Source organism: Leptinotarsa decemlineata, unplaced genomic scaffold, assembly GCF_025532065.1.
Source record: "Leptinotarsa decemlineata unplaced genomic scaffold, Ldec_3_MD MMD2_tig00026354_RagTag_RagTag, whole genome shotgun sequence".
Lineage (NCBI taxonomy): Eukaryota > Metazoa > Arthropoda > Insecta > Coleoptera > Chrysomelidae > Leptinotarsa > Leptinotarsa decemlineata.
Window position 1 is genome coordinate 22249426 of NW_027412702.1, and position 16548 is coordinate 22265973.

At 34.3% G+C, this 16548-nt stretch overlaps 1 protein-coding gene and 1 long non-coding RNA gene across 4 annotated transcripts in view; one reads left to right on the forward strand and one right to left on the reverse strand.

The window, feature by feature from the left end:
• The window catches only part of LOC111502945 (uncharacterized), a 240176-nt gene extending 227238 nt beyond the window's left edge, over positions 1-12938 (forward strand). For all 3 annotated transcript variants that reach the window (XM_074184576.1, XM_074184577.1, XM_023159989.2), the window contains one exon: positions 7760-12938. In XM_074184576.1, the coding sequence (XP_074040677.1) occupies positions 7826-9433 (1608 nt within the window). In that variant the 5' untranslated portion in view covers positions 7760-7825 and the 3' untranslated portion in view covers positions 9434-12938. The remainder of the gene's footprint in view (positions 1-7759) is intronic.
• The window catches only part of LOC141486488 (uncharacterized), a 44068-nt gene extending 29127 nt beyond the window's left edge, over positions 1-14941 (reverse strand). The window contains exon 1 of the long non-coding RNA XR_012467887.1: positions 14752-14941. This is a non-coding gene — a long non-coding RNA (uncharacterized lncRNA). The remainder of the gene's footprint in view (positions 1-14751) is intronic.
• Positions 14942-16548: the final 1607 nt, after the last annotated feature.

The following is a 16548-nucleotide window of genomic DNA, read 5'->3' on the forward strand; positions in this document are numbered from 1 at the left end:
AGGTGAATTCCGAAACATTCTGTGCATGTCTGAGAATGTGTAACAATCTCTAATACTCGCCGACACCTAATATACACATGTTACAGTACGAATTGCGGGAGATTTTGTGGGGGAGATACGGAATTACACACATCAATAATATTCAAGTATTTGTGAACAAGTGTTCAATGCTCATCCCTTACATATACCTACTGGGAAAATTCCACATTCCATATTGACTGATTTTTTTCACCTGAAATTTCAGCCAGGACATTTTTTTGAAAGTAGAATGGTCAAATATATAAACAGTGTACGTAAATGACTCAACTCGTATTTGTCAAATGTTAGCTGCATCACCAATACGTCACGTATTCTTTACGAATTTATTGAAATTCACAATAGCTATTCCATTCGAATTGAAAATTTCTTATTGTACGAATAAGTTTCGATTATGATCTTGATGATTTTTTATTAGATTTACAGGCAGCGGTTTTTCGTTCTCTTTACCACATCGAAAATATCAATGACAAATTGGTTCTTTTCAATGAGACATGAAGCAATCTTTTTGAGAAACATTTTTCTATCAAAACTGTTGAAATTTCTAAGAGGAGGGCCCCTTGGCTTACAGACAACCTGAAACTCATGTTTAAACTAAGGGATTCAGAAAGAAAAAGTCACGGCATCACTGGGATTATTACAAATAGTTGAGGAATTCCATCGATTGCACTGGGAACCTGGAAAAACGAGAATATCCGATTTGAGTATTCACAATAAAAGAAATCTCAAATCCATTCTTGACCAATTACTGAACCTTGAATATATCAACAAAATTTTTGAAAGTTTGTCCAACTGCAAATCTTCCCCTGATGATGGAGTTTTGAATTTTTTTCGGGTAATGATACAGACAATCCCAACTTTTCCTATAAAGCTACTGATGACGATGAAATCTATAAGTCGAATGCTGTAGGACCTGATAAGATAAACATTAGAATGTTGCTATACTGTTGCATACTGTTGCACTGCATATCGACTAATTCCTATCCATCTATCTGGAAGCAATCAAATGTTCTTTCGTTGGCCAAAATTTCTAGCCCAGAAAGTTTAGGCGATCTCCGACCAATTAGCATCTTATATGCGCTATCAAAAGTTTTTGAAAAAATATTGAACTTGCAGATACGTGATTATCTGAACGACTTCTATATAATACCCGAGTGTCAATCAGGGCTCAGACCTAACTATAGTTATATACGACAGCCTTCCTGAAAGCTGTTGATGATGTGCACAGATTTATTGATAACAACAAACTGTGCCTTCTGATATTTTTGCACCATTCTGAACACCTCTCTACTATTTTGGGCTACGTAGGGTTTTCAATGCATGCTGTAGCACTACCAAAAAGTTACCTTTGCAGTCGTTTTCAAAAAGTTGTTTGTAATAACGAGAAATCTGATTTGATTCAAAGTAAAAACGGTGTTCCTCAAGGTTCAATATTGCGCCCTTTCTTGTTCGTTTAATACACATCTCAATTTTACAGGTCACTGCAATTTGCAACCATGCATTGTTATGTCGACGATACTCAGTCCTACATGGAATTCGACGAGAATTCAATTAACGAGGCCCAATGGAATATCAATACTAATCTCGATATGTTATTATCTTTGTCAACTGAATATCTGTTAAAGCGTCTAAATCTAATGTCATGCTCTTTGGTAGAACAGTGACAGTGAAAAATCGTTGTTCTGGCCTTATGAATATTGTAATAAATGGAACAGAACTTCCTTTGAAAGGGCCTATATCTTGACAACAGTCTTGTTTCCAAACACATATTTCGCCAATTCTGAAACAGGATCATGCAAATTTGAAAATGATATATTCCAACACAGCATTTCTGAATAAAAAAGTATACTTTGCGATGCTTTAGTTCTTTCACATGCTAACTACACAGACGTGGTGTATGGTCCAAGAATTTTGAAGAGTGACAGTTTTAGAATCCAAAAGCTTCAGAAACATTTCATTCTGCAACATCTTTTTAAACACTCCTCAAAACAAAAAATCCCATTTATCTTTTCGAAAAAATATCCTTCAAAACTGACATACACCAACTTGACTTGAGATTCAGGAGACAATTTAAAATACCACAACGTAAAACTTCTATATTTCGTGGATCTTTCACTTACCACCAGTGGCGGATTCACAAATTTTCAAGGTGAAGGCTGTACAGTTTTTGCCGCCCTTGCCTCTACAATTGTCATGCCCTACATTATTTTGACAATCCCAACAATTTCGTTGAAATCGTAGGTAAAATATTTTTTGGGTATATTTTTATTGAGCCAATCAAAGCTCAATCATTTACGAGCGGGGTAATGTTTCCTACTCACACAATAAAGTACATTTGGTAAACGTGAATAAATATTCTTCATTGCGCTTCCGAACAGTTGAAAAAATTAACTCGGTCAAGTTATAAAAGTTCGTTGCAATAACTTCTGTTGGCAGAATAATTGATTCTGGCTCTACGCAAAAAAGAGCAAAGGCGTTCAATTTTTTTTGCCTCAAGGTCGAACCCAGATATTTTTTTCCTTTATAGAGAAGAAGAACTTCTCTCACTCAAACAATTCATCGGCAAAATTTGTTGCAGACTTCTATCTGTAAGATATCAGACAACCGTCTTGCCAAAATCTTTTTGATTTCCATGATGTAGCAAAAAATCGGTCCCCAAATTTGCCGCACCAGAAAACTACCACCCTAGGCTCAAGCCTACTCAGCCTGCGGGTAAATCCGCCACTGCTTATCACTTGGTTATAATTGTATGGAACCATCAATAAAAACCATTGTTATTATTATATATCATGTATGAATTGTTGTTATTCAATGAGTTTGAATCGAAAGATTGTTGTCTTATTTTTGTAGGGCTATGGAGCTATTGGTTCAACTAGGCCCTGAGAAACACATATTATGGGTAAATTGATGAATGTAGCCGTTACTATACGTGGTAGGAGATCATAATGAAAAGAAAAATGAAAAATTTTTATGTTTTTTACCACTTTAAATTGTAACTAACGTTACTGCAGTTTCGTCCTATATGGACATTCTCAAACTTATACAATAAACTCAGTTTCATTTATTTTTATTGTTTATTGAATTTATTGTATAAGTTTGAGAATGTCCATATAGGACGAAACTGCAGTAACGTTAGTTACAATTAAAAGTGGTAAAAACCATAGAAATTTTCATTTCTCTTTTCATTACATATTATGGGGTACCCCAAGGGTCCGTATTAGGTCCTCTCCTATTCATTTTATATATCAATAACCTACCGCAAAACTTGTCACCGGCATCATGCATGCAGTTTGCAGATGATGTAACCATATACGAATCACATTTTGATTAAAAAATATTGTCAAATTCAATAGAATTGACGAAGCATAGAGCAGAAGAATGTATTCTAACAAACAAATTGACACAAAACCCTAATAAATGCTAAAAGATTTCAACTAACTGTCGTGAGAACTCAGCAAATAAAGTTAAACTTTTGGGTATAACCTTGAATTAATCTTTGGAATGGAACTGCCATTTTGACCAACTATGCTCTAAACTTTCTAATCAACTATATCTCCTAAGACAACTGAAAAAAGTAACCAGTTTCAAAGCATTGAGAATATCTTTGACCTATTCCATTCACACATTACTTATGATATACGAAAATGAGGAAGCTCTATTCTCTCACTTAAAGTTCTCCGAATACAGAAAAAAGCTATTAGGACATTAGCTTGTGGGGGATATAAGGAATCTTGTAGAAAGAACTTTACCGAATTCAAAATTATGTCACTATATTCAGCGTATATTTTTTATTGCCTGTAACAGATCCACAAGACCATCAATATCTACCGAGCTCACTCCGATACGCATAATTATAAAACAAGAAACAATAATCAGTTGATCAATCCACGATACAGACTCACTCACTAGTTCAGAAATTAGTTTCGCTCTAGACAGTGGGACATTCAGTGCGTTAATTTTGAAAAGCCCTACACCATTCAGCATGATTCATTTTTTTCGATTTATAATCAGACTATCCAGTTCCGTAATCTGATCGTGTATCATCAATCAGAAACAATCATCAATTTATATAATTTGTTCGTATTCAGGTGTGAAGCTTTCAATTACAAACTGGCTGAACATCAATGAATTCAATGAGTCATTATTACTCGCGACAGATTCTAAGAAGTAACTCGGCCATTTTTTTGTAGAAGAGAAATTCGAAATGAATTGCTTGGCATACAACTTGCGCTATAGTCCTGTAGTTCATTTAGAAGTAATTGGCGATGAAAATGTGCCAATTTCCACATCCAGTTTGTGTATTTAATTCATCTGACTGAAGTTTTTTTTTGAAAAATCATACCTGCAATCAGTTTAATGAAGATGACTTCGAATTTTATATTTCACCTGGAAATAATAGAAGCAACCTCAATAGATAATGTGATCAATATTAAATACTCCTCAAGAGGACATTATTAATTTAGGTACTTTCATTTCAATTAAGATTTCGTTTGACTTTTTGGGATTTAATTTCCAACGGTATTTTCAGCACTGAAGCTGTTAATTTGTTTTTGCCTTCATTTTCGAAATGACTTTGTTAATTACATCATTGGAATATCGATGAAGGAGGTTGACTGACATTCTTGCCGTAATGAAGATCGAGTAAGATGTTTCAGACGAGTATCGTACAAAAACTGTGTTATTCAAGAAAACTATGAGGACAAACAGAATGATGAAACCGATTGGTGTTACTCAAAAGTATCATGATTATGAAAAATAGGCATTTGACTGAGAAAATTTTCCAATCGAGTGGTATTCCTGAAGATTATTTTCTGAAACATCCTCAGGTGAACGCATCTATATAAAAACTAAATGTAAATTGAATCAATTTTATCAATGGTGCATCTATGTTCAATTATTACAATTTCAAGGCTGTTAGTTTCATCGCTGTTCATCGCTGCTTTCCTATCCAAAAAACTTGATTCGCTTGGTATGAGAGAGTCAGTAAATAAATGGATTTTATCATATACACAGAATAGACAGATTATTGTATAGGTTCAAAAATGTTACTCTGATTGTTTTGATGTTCCCTTTGGAACGCCTCAAGGGAGCATACTCGGTCCTTTGTTGTTTCTGTTGTATATGAATGGCCTTTCCTCCGATTTATCGGAAGGTTGGCTATATCTGTTTCTCCGTACTGGTGACTCCTAGGAAGCTAAAATTTAGTATATTGGTGCTTCTTAGTTCTTAGATGCACTTTAAGGGAGTATTTTTTAAAATATCAACTTGGCGCCCCCGTGGGAGTAAAAGTGGGGCCTTTACATATGAAAATTAACTTTTCATCACTGTTTCTCTGAAATGTTATATGCAGGTTGGTTTCATTTTATAGATTTGCAATAAGACAGGATCTAAAATATTCCAACTGGGGCGCCCGCCGCAGAAAAAAAGGCGCGTTCATAAAATAAAGATATTTTCTTATCACTGTTTCTCCGTTCCGGTATATTTTCAGAGACTGAAATTTTGTATGTAGATTAGTTTAATATTGTAGATGGGCAATAAAAATTGATTTTTAAATATTCCAACTGGGTCCCCAGCCGCGGGGACGAAGGGGGTGTCTATGAAAAAAATATTTTTTTCATCACTGTTTTTCCAAGAACTTGAATTTCCGGTGGGTGAATTTATATTTAGTATCAGCTTTACACCCACGAAGTACTTTTCATCGATTGAGCAAATGAACAATTTCAATTCGGGTCTTCTACTATACACAAATATATTTTATAGTGAGTGAATTTTATTTTCGTTATTCTCAGTGAATTAAAATGAATAAACATTCACCAAAATTATCTTGGAACAATTCAATTGAACGGGTTGGGTGGCTTCTTTTCACTGTGATATTTTAAACCACCCATTTCACCTAATAGCCCGTAGTGTTTGGCATCGTTTTTTTCAGACCTCATTTGATTACAATCTTTTTCGAATATAATTGCCTGTTTCACCCACGGCTTGACCACACTGCATCACAATGATATCAATTATGTTTGTTTACTGTATGATCAACGAATTAAAAATCCATTTGAAAGAAAGATACTTCTTGTGAGGTAGATTTCTAATATTTTCTCTGTTAAACCAATCAAATTATCAACGGCTGAAGAAGTACCGCCGTTCGACGATAAAAATGGTATTTATTGGTGCCATTAGAATCGATGACGTACAATTCAGAGAAGTTTCATTGTAATAAGGCTGCCAGCTATCAATAGCCCACAAACACTACTTCATTCTCATTACTGCGATGAGTACTCTTCAGTCGTGCGTTCAAGTCTTTAGATTTCACGCAGCTGTGATCTCAAGGAATACACACCGAAAACAATATCCACTTCGAAAAATTCATTTTGACAAACATCCTATTCATGGAATACAAAGTAACGTTATATGAAACAAATTACAATCCGAAATTTTTCCTTTTTTTTTCGTTATAAACATAATTTCAAGATTTTCAGAATTGAATGCATCAGTAAGTTGGACATCATGTAAATCACCATATAGGCCAATTCCTGTACTGACTGAAATTGAATTTTGAAGTAAAAAACGTTACCATAACCTCATAGAATAAAATATAATACAATAGGATAGGATAAGATGTAATGGGATGGGATGGAAAGCGACGGGACGAGACAGAAATCTGGATAATGTAAAAAGTACATTGAAATAAACAGTCCGGGACGGGACGGGACTAGACGGAATGAGGCGGGAAGGGACGGACCATGACAGAACGGGATGGGACGAGACGGAACGAAAATATAAATAATGTAAAAAGTACATTGAAATAAACAGTCTATAACAACGAAACATCAACGTTTCCTCAATAGGAGATATTAATTATTCGTATCAGTTTAAAACGACTCGAAATATTTATGCCAAAAACTGAAAGAACGTTGCTTATTCAAAGAAGGGAAAGAAAGGTTCTGGCTCTGTATCTCTCCATCTTTGTTCAAGAAAAATGAAAAACTTTCAATGGAAAAAAAAGCATTGATTTCAAAATATTTTTTCAACTATTGCTTCACTCCTTCCTTTAGAAGTTTCCCACGTTTTTTGTTTGAAAACGGAGAAATAGATATGCCAAAAGTTTTTTTCCCAAAACTGATCTTGCCTTAAAATATACTCTTTTCGATTCAAAGGATACGATCTAGTGAGACACCATTTCAATTTCAAAATTGTAATAAAAATACATTCGGAAATGTCGGAAGTGTTTTATTGTGTACTGAAAATCAAAAAATTCATAACACCAGCCCAGCTTAGTGTAACAAATGAATTTATGATTTTTGTTACTTTAGATTGAAGCATTACTTTATATATATACCACATTACAGGCAACGGATGTATTTGACGATTCATAAACTTCTGTATATATAATAATATAAAGAATGTAGGTCAATATTTCATATAATAAATACGTTAAACAAGATTATTAGAAATAAAAATAAAAATAGGCATGCATCAAGCTCTCGAGTTTTCATTTACCTACCCAGTTATCCGCTTCAAAGCGTTTTCTTCACTTAAATTCAAAGTGAATTCAATTATGATTTCATGCTTCTACCTAATCATGAGTCAGCAAAATATTTCCCACCGCACAAAAACTGTCATTATTTCTAATAACGCGTCCTAGTCGGCAAGTGACTAGCAGAAGAGGCAGTCATCGCGTTGTTCCATTAAAGACCCCACATTAACAGTTTCTCTTTTGTTACAGATTCCGAACTTCAAGCCAAACATAGCAGCGTATAGAAGATGAATAGTGGAATGCCCTGAACAATTTATGGAGCTTAAAGAAACTGTGATAATGGACATAACAGAAGCATTCCGCAACGAAGACATTTCAAAAACGGATTTTTTCGACTTTGTCGTCCCACCAGATGCCAACGACACGCAGTCCATCCAACAGTTTACCAAACAAATGCGAAGCGTCAACGCCTTCCTCGAAACCGACGAAAACAAAGAAACGAATAACAACACCATGCTGATCACGGAGATACCTACCACTACCTCAGAAAATGTGGCCAACTTCGACGCTAATTTGTGGAGCGAAAAAGACACAGTGAGAATAGAAACTGCCCTACTCGATGACTTAAACAAATATTGTTGGATGTCGGACGAAAACGGCGCGGAGCAACTCAGTCCTGGAAAAAACAACAATAACAATACAGACGGACAGATATACACCCTGACAGTATTAAACGGCATTGACCAAAGCGCCACTTGGTACCGCCTACCGAAAGAAGAAGAGCCGATCTCCAGTCCCAGTTCAATGGAGCATCTACACAGTGCCCTCGACATAGAATCAATACTGAGTATAATGCCGAGTGGACAAATGAACAACTACAATAATTACAATGAAGGCACCATCAGTCCCAATACGGATGGCCTCATAAAATCTGAAACGTACACCTATGAAGACAGCGGTTTCGCCGACAATAAGGATGAGCTGCAGAATTCCCTCATCATAGACACCCCTATGCTTGAAGCACACGATAGCTTCACCACCAACAACAATAACGACTGGAAGATGACAAATAACAACAACACCAGTAGTAGCAGCAGTAGTTCGCCGGATTCGTTACTACGCAGTGCGTTGCAAGGAAAAGCGTTCATCCGCTACAATGGTACCACCATCAAGAGCAGTCCAAAGCCGGAGACCAACAACGCTGAACTCCGTAGAGTGCTTTCTACGCCGCCAACCAAGACAGAAACGATTTTTTTGAAGGAGGACCAACAAGATACCATACCAACCATAGTAGCCGGCTTGGATGCAAACGGAAAGGTTGTTTTCGAGGAGCACGTGGGCTCTAGAGTAGTCAGAGAAACGGAGAACCCTGGCAGCACCCACACTGTAGACGATCTCCTGCTCAGTCAGCTCGACCATCCATACCCGGAAGATTTTGAGAAGCTGAAGAGAATCGCGAACGAGGTGGCGGAGTACTGCCAGATAGATACTTCCGGAGACAACACGGTCAATAGTATTAGTCCTATCAGCAGCGATCAGATCGGAATTCTGTACAACCTTACCTCGCCGATCCAGATTACTGCTCCAGTAGTTACTAGCACTAAAAACACGAAAAAGTACAAGAGGCAGAGCAACACCAGCAAAGGACAAGCGACCGTGCAAAGCGCCACCTCCACCAGCAACGGAGTGCGGAAGGAGCGGTCCCTACACTATTGCAGCATCTGTTCGAAAGGATTCAAGGACAAGTACTCCGTGAACGTCCACATACGAACCCATACGGGGGAGAAGCCGTTCGCATGTAGTTTATGCGGGAAGAGTTTTAGGCAGAAAGCCCATCTGGCGAAGCATTACCAAACCCACATAGCGCAGAAGAATGCCGCTGCGGCTGGTAATGTCTCGGCAGGAAAGGCTAAATCGAGGTAGCTTGTTACAGTTCTGTGAAATTCGAAAAGTTTCTGTTTCAGGTTTTCGAGATATTTTGCATTGGCTGGAGAATATTCGCGAATGAAATTACGATGCACGGGGATAGACCGAATTCCTTTTCATCCTTCAAAGTTTTCTGAATATGATTCTGTTGAAGTTTTGCAAATATTTCCATGTTCCGTGGAATGGAGAAGAAATATAAAGCACTCAAATTCCATATGAACTTTTGAAAATTACGTTTAGAGTTCATAATCACTACATTTCATTTCAGAGACAAAATGAAAAACTCACCAAGTAGGTTTGAAAGTGATATTGATGGCATGATTTCAAATTGATATACCAAGATTACGTTCATAAACATACTCCTTGTGATGGAAAACACGCTATCATCTTACACTCGAAGTATCTGTTTGAAACCCATTTTGCATATAAACAATGCATGGAATGTGCCACTTGTCACTTTTACGAAATTGAGGTTAGAATAGAAGCTCATTGTATTTCTTGGTAAATTTTTGAAGGCAACTTTAGAGTCACTCAAAAAATAATGTAAAATTTCTATCCAAACAAAACAAAATACAAAAAATGAGTTCACCTACTACAATCTTCATCATTTAGAACCTACTTACTGAGCTATTTCTGATAAAATTGTGGTTGTGAGCAAGGGTTTGTTTTCTTATAATGGAAACCGATTTCGAAGTAGAGAACTTTGCAATGGTTCTAACCGTTTTTGTCACAAGACAAAACAATATATTAACGTGCCTTTTCAGTCTGTGATTGATTCAGTTAGAAACTATTTGAAAACTAAAAATCTATTCGAAACAATTGATTATTTCCTTTGTCAGAATTTTTGAAATCTAAATCATATGAAGGGACGAAATCCATCTGAAATATTTTGTCTCGATTAATTTTTTTCCATAGTTTTCATAAAAAATCGTTTTATAATCCTGAATATATCCTTTTCAGTTGGAAGAATAAATTTAGATGAAATACTAATTTTCTTTAGCAATACGTTCAAAAAAAAGTAAAAATAATAATATACTCGTATTAAATTGATATCTTTCCGTCACTCTACACACTTTCGTTTTCAAATTCCGACAATTTGGTTAACTTCAATACTCAGAAATAGCATAACTTTTCATTTTTCTCTGAGCAGTTGTTAAAAATCATTCGTACATGCACTGAATAAATTATTAGCCAGAGAAAAAGATTTTTCAAAAATACTTGCAGATCGAATCATCATTGGAAAACACCAAAAATTCAAGGTTTCATTCAAAAACGAAAACTGCTTCCACATACCAGAACTACAATACTTTTCTTGACGCGTCGTCATCAACCAATTTGGTAGATGTGACCCCCCATATAACAAAGTTGCAAGGAGTTAGTGCAGTAACTTTTGATGAAAGATGCGTTGAAAAGAGTGTTTCAGTTTCAGAGTTGGATTCATTTAACACCATAAATCTGAATTACCTACTTTCACACAATCGTGGTTCTTCCCCGTGTAATTTCTAGTTGAAATATCATTCTAGAGAGGGCTTAATTAACTATTCATATTTTTGGCAAAAGTAGAAACTATTTTTCATGAGTTCCTCGCTAGAATGGAATTTTTTATTTTTTAATGAATGGGAGAAATTGAGAAGCAATATCCTCAAGATACAATACATATTTCTCTTTTTGAAATTTGGTATCGACAATGTCGAATTATCTGAAAATATTAATGTATAAAAAATGAACAAAATTCAATACTCATTTCGCAATTTAATTTCATAGTCTTGTTCCTAAGCTTACTTTGTTTTGTTATCGTTTTTGTATTTTTGTGCTGTGATTTTTGAATGTAAAATTATATATTCAAAAAAACGATGTTGCGTAAGTGAAATCTGCCTAAAATTGTTCTTGCCATTTCTGTATTATTAAATACTTTTAAATTTAGTTATTTATTTATCATTGATTTCAAATCATATTTTTTATAATGAAACTTGTTATGTACAGGGTAGCTTTAGTTTTTCTACGTTAATACTAAGTATATTTCCTAATATTAAAAGTATTATTCTGCCCTGAATATATACAAGGTGCGTTCCAAAAACTGAACAAAGACATTTCAAAAATGACATTAGATTCTAGCAATAATTTGTGATTGATGAATATGAAATCATGAAAAATCTTGATATGCATTCAAAGAACAAAGTTTTTTGGCACACCTTGTACCCCTACTAGAGAGCTTATAGATATTTTGTTAGCCGCTTAAAATATAGTTTAACTACGGATTACCATACAACAAGGCATTAAATTGACCTTTCTTACCTTCAAATACTCATTTTGTAAAAAGTATTATTACTCGAATATGTTATTTTGTATAATTTGAATTGTAGTTTTTAATAGAATTAGGTAAATTTCCCTCGTCCAGTTCCTTCACATTCGTGGTATGCCAAAAGAAAATTCACTTTGTAAATCAAAATATGTTCAGTATTTATTTATCATATACTGAGAAATAAATATCTGAAAACTATTATTTGGAAATATTTCCATCTTCCATTTCATATTTGATGTAAATAAAAAAAAGATTTGTTACCGATCATTTTCTTATATGTTTGAGTACATTTTTTTAATGAATGAATAATCTTTTATTGAGGAATTTCATGAGTATCGGATCAACAAACTTTATATTTTACATTGGCTGTTCACAGAAAAACATCTGATTTTCATAAATCATACTGAGTATGATTTATGAAAGTTAATCATTCCTTGAATAAAACGATGCCGGTAAAGGGATAGTTTATGTAATTCTATGCTGTTAATTCGAAAATTGCAATGTGAGTACAAAGGCAGTATCTCACTGTCGTATTTTGTTGATCATTTTGTAATTTTACCATCTTCCATTGTTGTTTATTTTATAAATATTTATACGCGTTTTACAATTTTGTAAAAATTGGTTGTTATAAGATCCTATCAAAGATTTGGTTGTCAAAGACAATAATGAACATAACACTCTTAGAGTGAAATTCTTAATGTTTTCAATTATTTTTGATTCTGCATCCTGTTATCAGAAGACGCTGTACAATTCCCCCGAGTTTGTAATATATATCAGTATGTCAAACATATCGTTTGTGAACCTTCATTTTCTTATTTATGACAGATTGCCATGGTATAGGGATTTTTTATACTCTTTTTGGATCTCAATCGCTTGTTCTTATTGGCCCACTTATGCCGATATGTTTTTTGTGTTTACTGTGTTCTCATAAAGACAAATAATACTCCATATTTGATACGAATATACACTAAAAGAGACATACAATGATTAATGCATCACCCTATAAACTTTTGTTTATACGCCGCCATAGAACATTTTTACACAGTTTACGTTATGTATAGTTGTACCAGATTTTATCTTTTTTCTCTTTATTTGTATTATTGATTTTATTAAGAGTATTTTCTATACTTAGATTCATATATTTACGTTTTATAATTTTTCAATATAATATTTGTGAACCAATAAACATATTCAAATTCATGAGTGTTTGATTTCATTACTAGCAATAAGTTAATTCCACATCATACTGACAAACAAACAAAGAGGATAGGTAGAAATGTTATATAGAAATAAATATATACCTCATAAGTGCAAGATGTAACGGAGAAATAGTTCGTTTGTACAATTCGACTAGATTTGAACCATTCTTCTTCTCCTTTTCTCTTATCATTCAGCCATTGAACACACTTTCAAGATTATAAAAACATAACTCTGTTAAAAATACGAGAAAATATAGCTTTTCACTTACAGAAACCCTTACAATAAGTTGAATTGTATATGCTACCGAAAATGTTTAAAAAAAATTAAAATTTGTGACAAAGCATTGGAAGTATATAAAACACATAAATTAATAGGTACTCGTAAATAATAGACCTCCGAACCATCAAAACCCCAATAACATGACCACTGCGTTATAAAACAATGGTTATTAACTCTCTTTAGTATATTGGTAATTTCAATTTAGAAATTTCAATGTTGGTAAAATCCAAACAAGTACCTTGTTCTATTATAAGGAAAAATAATAATCAAATTCAGTCACATTTTGTTTTCAGTAAAATCCAACAAATCTCAAAAATCCAATAGTGTCTTAAACAGGTAGTTTTTTTTCACCTAATTGCTCACTTCTAAGAACTTTTCCTTATTACACGATAGTTAGTGTAGAGTGCATAAATATACTACTTGGGCTGAAAAGTTTCGGGCCTGACACATAGATGGCGCTAGCTTTTATTGCATTCACCGCTTCTTCAGTCGAAAGAAAGCTGTTGAAATTTCATAACATCGTGAGTTATCGTGCTAAGGGTGACACTTCAAAACAGTGGATCAAAAAACAATTTCGTGTTTTAATTTTACACTACTTCTTGATGGAAAAAATATAGCTTTAGAAGAGTTATTAGGCCTCAGCTCCGTCAGCAAAAATAATTAAACGTTGCTATTATTTTTCTTCACGACACAATCCGAATTTCTACTTATAAAACACTTTTTATCTTTTTGAAACTATGTAACAATATTATTTATTCTCACATCAAATACTATTAGAAATTATACTATAGGAACATGGAAGGAGATTGCGTCTGTCTGTCTGTGATCTGTGATACTTTGATTGTTTTTCTATTAAGGGAAAGTCCAGAGGTTTCTGACCGGGGATTCCCCGCGATTGCCTCTCAACGCCATGTATCGTTGCCAGACTAAATAAAAACGAATGATCAGAAACGACAAAATTGAGAATTTTTTTAATAATTATTTTATAATTTAATATAGTTTTTTGATTCCATGATGTTCTATTTTATACCTTATCGCAGGCCCAGCCCTGGAGCATGCTCTGTTTTAGACTTTTTGAGATCAAATGAATTCTCCAGAGTTTCCAAAGTCGAGAAAAAAATATCAAGCTTATATTCGGCTTGATTTTGTTATGAAAGTTGCATCAAAAAAATTTTGACCACTCTGTCGCTTCATTTATTCAAGTGTGCAATGTTTGCTAGAAACAACTTAGAACTATATCCGACGTATTGGCGACAGGACACAATTTCGAGATCACAAAAACATCAGCAAGCAATGAAAACTTCCACTCTAGAACAATAAGAGAGGCTATCGAAATTGAAAAACGACCTAGAAGTATGAACAAAAAGGATGACGCCAAAATAAGATTACCAATAACATGGAGATCCATCTTGTCACTACACAAAATCAATTAGACCTCACAACGCAAGAGCATAACTTAGCGATAATTATTCAGGTAATCGGGCTAACACGGGTTGTGGGAGGAACCCAGGTATATAAATGAGAGCATCCATACCTGTAAATTAAGGCACTGAGTTCGAATGAATTAGTCTAGCTGAAAAACTCCATACATCACCAGAAGATGACAAATGAGACTTTGCGGAAATGTTCTGGAAACAATCCTTTGGAGATTCAAAAACGCAGAACACGGGGCAAAACCCGGAAAAACAGCTCATCATATTTTTGTCCGTAGGGAACGTACTGGCAGACCTGAAAAGTGATTTTCGTAGTTATTACTCAGATAAAAATAGTTTGACATTTTCTTAGTATCTAATGTTTTTTACAAATTTCAATACAATAACAATGACTGAACATCCAGACTTGTGTGAAAAATTATAAAAATAACATATGGGACTACATTTGCAATTTGATTATTCGAAATTTCCTGATTATCATTGGTGAAGCAAAAAATAATTCACTATTGCAGTCATCCTATTAAATGGTTACTCATTTGAGAAATGATTCGTAAGCAAAGTTTTAGAGAAAAAAATTATTATCTCCGTTTTATTCTGTAAGTGTTTGTCATGCATAATGAATCGCACAAAAACTATTTCCACCTATTTATAGTTCAACAATTGAACACACATCAAACCCCAGCATTCATCAATTAATGTCACTATGTGTTGAAAAACCTATCGTCATATCGTTGAAATTTTTCCCTATTCGAGAGTACCTCGAATTCTGAAAGGGGTATTACACAATGGTATTACTGAGTGGGCGACATCTAGATTTAACATTGCGAATGTCAAAATCTAGAAAAGCATTGACCATTGCCATAAAGGGTCATAGTGACACATACATTCTAATAGTTGTTGAATTCATCTATTATAATATCATTTTACAAGAATGTAACATTCAGCTCCCCTTCGATTACCAGTCTAGCAATATCTTCGAAATAATGCATTAATTACGTCAACAATACTTTCACTTCATGCTTTTCGAAAGTAATATTGTTAAAATAAAAAATGTAATATTTCCTGAAAATTTCAATAGGAATATCATATTGACATTTTCTTTGTTTTCATGAAGTTTTGTGAACATAACTCATATTTGGGCACATACTCATAGAATTATGAGTTCTGTGGTTTTTCGTCGCTGCCTTGTAGCAAAGATACCTTCGAAAAGTCACCACAATATGAGTACAACCACAGAAGGTAGTATATTTAGAAGAAATTGAGCACAAGGTAATAGAAGGTATTCTATTTAATAGAATACCTTCTGAAGCATTCATTATTAACTGAAGACTAGAAAGAAATTTGATGTAATCGGCCGATGAAAATCCACAAAAACAACCACACTCCAAATATAGTCGTGAAATATGCAATATTGTGACATTTGTAACCAATGAATTTATTAAACATTACCTACTGGAGTTTTTTCCCAACACCAAATCGCTATTTTCAACACCTCGACACGTGTTTCGATCACCAAGTGATCATCTTCAAAAAGAAAGAGGAAGTTTTAATCTTCCCTACTACACCAAAAGTTCCAAACAGTGCATCATAAGTAATGAATTTATTCACAAATAATAGACGAACTTCGCGCCACGTCGGTGTCAATTGGTTGATGCGCTATGGCGAGAGTATTCATACTCAAGTTAGAGATAATTCAACTCGAGTTAATTCAAGTTAAACCCAGCTAGAGTTGAATCGGATTGGTAAATCGAGTTGACACATCTCCTCATCACCATTCTATTATACCAGCTAACAGCATCAGGCAATGCGTGTCAAATACAATCAATTTTTGGCTCAGAACAATAATAGACCTAAAATGACAAATGACCATTGACAATACGACATAACCTCTTTTCTCG